The 3,794-nt window shown below is 41.6% G+C and overlaps 1 protein-coding gene across 6 annotated transcripts in view; it reads left to right on the plus strand.

Annotated features, from left to right (window-relative positions):
- Positions 1 to 3,794, plus strand: part of fbxo38 (F-box protein 38) — a 65,517-nt gene that overhangs the window by 17,020 nt on the left and 44,703 nt on the right. For all 6 annotated transcript variants that reach the window (XM_017303390.1, XM_008402763.2, XM_008402765.2 and 3 more), the window contains exon 6: positions 769 to 1,044. In XM_017303390.1, the coding sequence (XP_017158879.1) occupies positions 769 to 1,044 (276 nt within the window). The remainder of the gene's footprint in view (positions 1 to 768; positions 1,045 to 3,794) is intronic.

Consider the following 3,794-nt stretch of genomic DNA (forward strand, 5'->3'; position numbering starts at 1 on the left):
TTCCGTATTTTTTGGACTATAAACCGCTATTTTTTCCCCAAACTTTGAACCATGCAGCTTATAGCCCGGTGCGGTTTATATATGTATGTTTCCAGGTTTTTTTTGTAGGTGCAGCTTATAGTAAGGTGTGCTCTATAGTCTGAAAAGTACGGTACTCTTTTCGTTATTTGACAACTTCTCTCTGCAGAGCAAGCGTTCAGGTAATCCTTCCGCGTTGGCAATGAATGCAAATGATTCGGTCCAARAATTGTAGAATCTCTCCTCGGCTATTTTTCTCTTTTCCCCATTGCTATCCATGGCCCACCACACACCCGWTGGTTWGTTTWCAGCCACCTGYCTCGCACCCCGCCCTGTTAAAAGAAACGTGTCACAGGCTTTTTCGCAAATTTTCGTTGACAGAAATGTTAAAATGTAATATTTATTCTACACATTTTTATAGCATTGGAAAACGTTAAGAATGATTGTGTCATGTTTGTCAGAAACCATATTGAAACAAAAATTATATTTCCCACATCATCTTTTTCCATTTTCAAACATTTTTGAAAAAGCTCTAGAGAGCCACTAGGGCGGCGCTAAAGARCCGCACGTGGCTCTGGAGCCGCGGGTTGCCGACCCCTGGTCCAGGACATGACTGACAGGGTCTCGGTAATGTTGATGATTTTTTTTGTCTGTCTCTGAAATGAATATGCAATTCTATTTTTTCACAAGACATTTTCAGCTCCCATTTTAAAATGCTACAGCTGCATTTAATTCAAATGACTTTTGCAGGTGTGAATGTCCCAGAGATTCCATGTGTGTCTATGCTACGACACCTTTACCTGAAGTGGGTCCGTCTCACTAAACCACAACCATTTAAGGACTTTTTGTGTGTGAACCTGAGATCTTTTGTGATGAGGAATTGTGCAGGGCCAACCAATTCCTTGAAATATGTTCCACTGGTTACGGGCTTAGCATCAGCCCGGAACTTGGAGCAACTGGAGCTAGTGAGGGTTCCTTTCCTGGGAGGCCTTATCCAACATGTGGTGGAGGATAGCTGGAGGTCAGGTAAGACATTATAATAGTCAAACGATTGTCTATTGTACAGACAGGCATTCAATTCCCATTCAATTAAGTACATTCTAAATTGATCCATGTTAAAGGATCAATTTAACATGGTGCCGTTTCTGTGAGTGAACTCACACCAAAAGTCTTAAAAGTGCAGCATGTGACTAAAGCAACAAAAAGAGAGACTTTATATATGTATTTACATTWGCTATGTCCTAGCATAAGGCAGATAATCTCTGAAAAAAATCGATCAATCACCTGCCTCCTCCCTGTGTTTTGCAGAATTGCTCAGCTCAGTCAGAAACAGGTAAATCTGAACCAGCATTAATCATCTGACAAAATGACACTTTGATACAATGAAAAGTAATCTGCATGCAGCTTGAATAACAGTGTAAATGTATTCTTCCCTCAAAATAACTACATATGCAACCRTTAATTTGTAAACCACTGGCAGCAAAAGTGAGTACACCCCTAAGAGACTACTCCCCTAAATGTCCAAATTGAGCACTGCTTGTCATTTTTCCTCCAAAATGTCAAATCAATCAAATTTTATTTGTATAGCACATTTCAGCAACAAGGCATTTCAAAGTGCTTTATATAATAAAAAAACAAACAGTAAATAAATAAACAGTAAGAGAGAGATTTTGAGGAAAAAATAGAGATAAAAACATTAAAATCCACACCCCTTTTCAACCGGGGAGACAACACCCGCGCCCCTGTCCTTATCTGGGACTCTAACCCTCTGGGACTTTAGTCAAAAACGCCGTTTGACAAGGACTCCAACCTCTAGGTTTTTAGTTGCAACTGGGACTCTAAACCCCGTAGGACTTTAGTTAAACGTCATTTAACTGGGACTCTAACCCTCTGGGACTTTAGTCAAAAACGCCGTTTGACAAGGCCTCCAATCTCTAGGTTTTTAGTTGAAATGCTGTCAACTGGGACTCTAAACCCCGTAGGACTTTAGTTAAATGTCATTTAACTGGGACTCTAACCCATGTTTTACTCAAGGGACTCTAACCCAAATAGGACTATGAGTGGGGACAGTACCTCTCCGGGGAGGTTTACATCATTAAAAACTAAACACAGTGTAAACASTGAGAAAAAGAAATTRATAAAAAGTAAAGATAAAAACATTATAAACATCGAAGACATCAAAACCCACACTCTAACACCCTAAAACTGAGCTGCACCTTTCTAAAAGAGTAGGGTAAACTCAGAACAGACGTCGCGTTAGTCATCCAAAGAAGCTCGGTGCACGTACTCGGTGTCGCATCAAAATTCTGTCTTTGAAAGACAGGCACAGGAGTGCTGTCAGCATTGCTGCAAAGATTGAAGAGGTGGGGGGCCAGCCTATCAGTGCTCAGACAATTCGCAGCACTCTACATCAGATTGGACTACCTGGCTATCACCCCAGAAGGAAGCCTCTTCTKAAGTCTGCACACAAGAAAGCCCGCAAACAGTTTGCTGAAGACATGWCAACAAAGGACATGAATTACTGGAACCATGTTCTACGGTCTTAATTGGTTTGGTTCAGATGGTCCTAGGCATGTGTGGCSGCAATCAAGTGAGGAGTACAAAGATAAGTGTGTGATRCCTACAGTCAAGCATGGTGGTGGGAATGCCCTGGTCTGGGGCTGCATTAGTGCAGCAGGTGTTGGGGAGTCACATTTCATGAACTCCAATACGTACTGTGAAATACTGAAGCAGAGCCTGATCCCCTCCCTCTGGAAACTGGATCACAGGGCAGCGTTCCAGCATGATAATGACCCCAAACACACCTCTAAGATGACCACTGCTTTATTGAAGAGGCTGAGGGAAAGGGTGATGGACTGGTCAAAAAATGTCTCCAGACCTAAACCCATTAGAGTATCTTTGGGACGTCCTCAAGAGGAAGATGGAGAAGCGCCAAGTCCTGAATAACCGCCAGGTCCGTGATGTCATCACGGAGGAGTGGAAAAGCATTTCAATGGCAATCTGTGAACTGGTAAACGCCATGCCCAGGAGAGTTGAGRCAGTTTTGGTAAATAATGGTGGCCACACAAAATATTGACACTTACTTTCACTAAGGGGTTTACTCACTTTTGTTGCCAGTGGGTTAGTCATTAATGGCTGTATATAGATTTATTTTTGAGGGAAGAATAAAATTACACTGTTATATAAGCTGCATAAAGACTGCTTTTCATTGTGTCAGTGTCATTGTCCCATGAAAAGATTTAGTTAAATATCTACAGAAACGTGAGAGGTGTACTCACTTTTGTGATACACTGTATGTGTGTATACATAATTTTTTTTTCATTATTTTATGAAGAATCAACAAGGGGGGACCCAATKGTGAGGTGGAAYGAAATTTATTGGATATTATAAACTTTTTTTAACAAAAAACTATAAAGTGTGGCATGCAATATTCGGCCCCTTGTGTTAATACTTTGTAGCTCTACCGTTTGCTGCGATTACAGCTGCAAGTCGCTTGGGGTACGTATCAGTTTTGTGGGAGTAGTGGGAGAATGGGGATAGTTGGCTGAGTCTTCGCAGCCCGACAGGCGCTGCCTTGCAGAGGAAATAGGAAAAATAAGAAAAACATCAGATAAGGAGAGGAAAAAATAACAGTCTGTCTCACACTCAGCTCTTTGCAGGGCAGAGTTTGAGGTGAAGAAAAAAAAACCCAGCACATAAGCACATATAGACAAAACAAGCCGGGTACGAGGAGGAGGTGTGACGTGCATACGGGTCTCATGTGAGTTTTGTGTGTG

Source organism: Poecilia reticulata, unplaced genomic scaffold (assembly GCF_000633615.1).
Source record: "Poecilia reticulata strain Guanapo unplaced genomic scaffold, Guppy_female_1.0+MT scaffold_256, whole genome shotgun sequence".
Classification (NCBI taxonomy): Eukaryota; Metazoa; Chordata; class Actinopteri; order Cyprinodontiformes; family Poeciliidae; genus Poecilia; species Poecilia reticulata.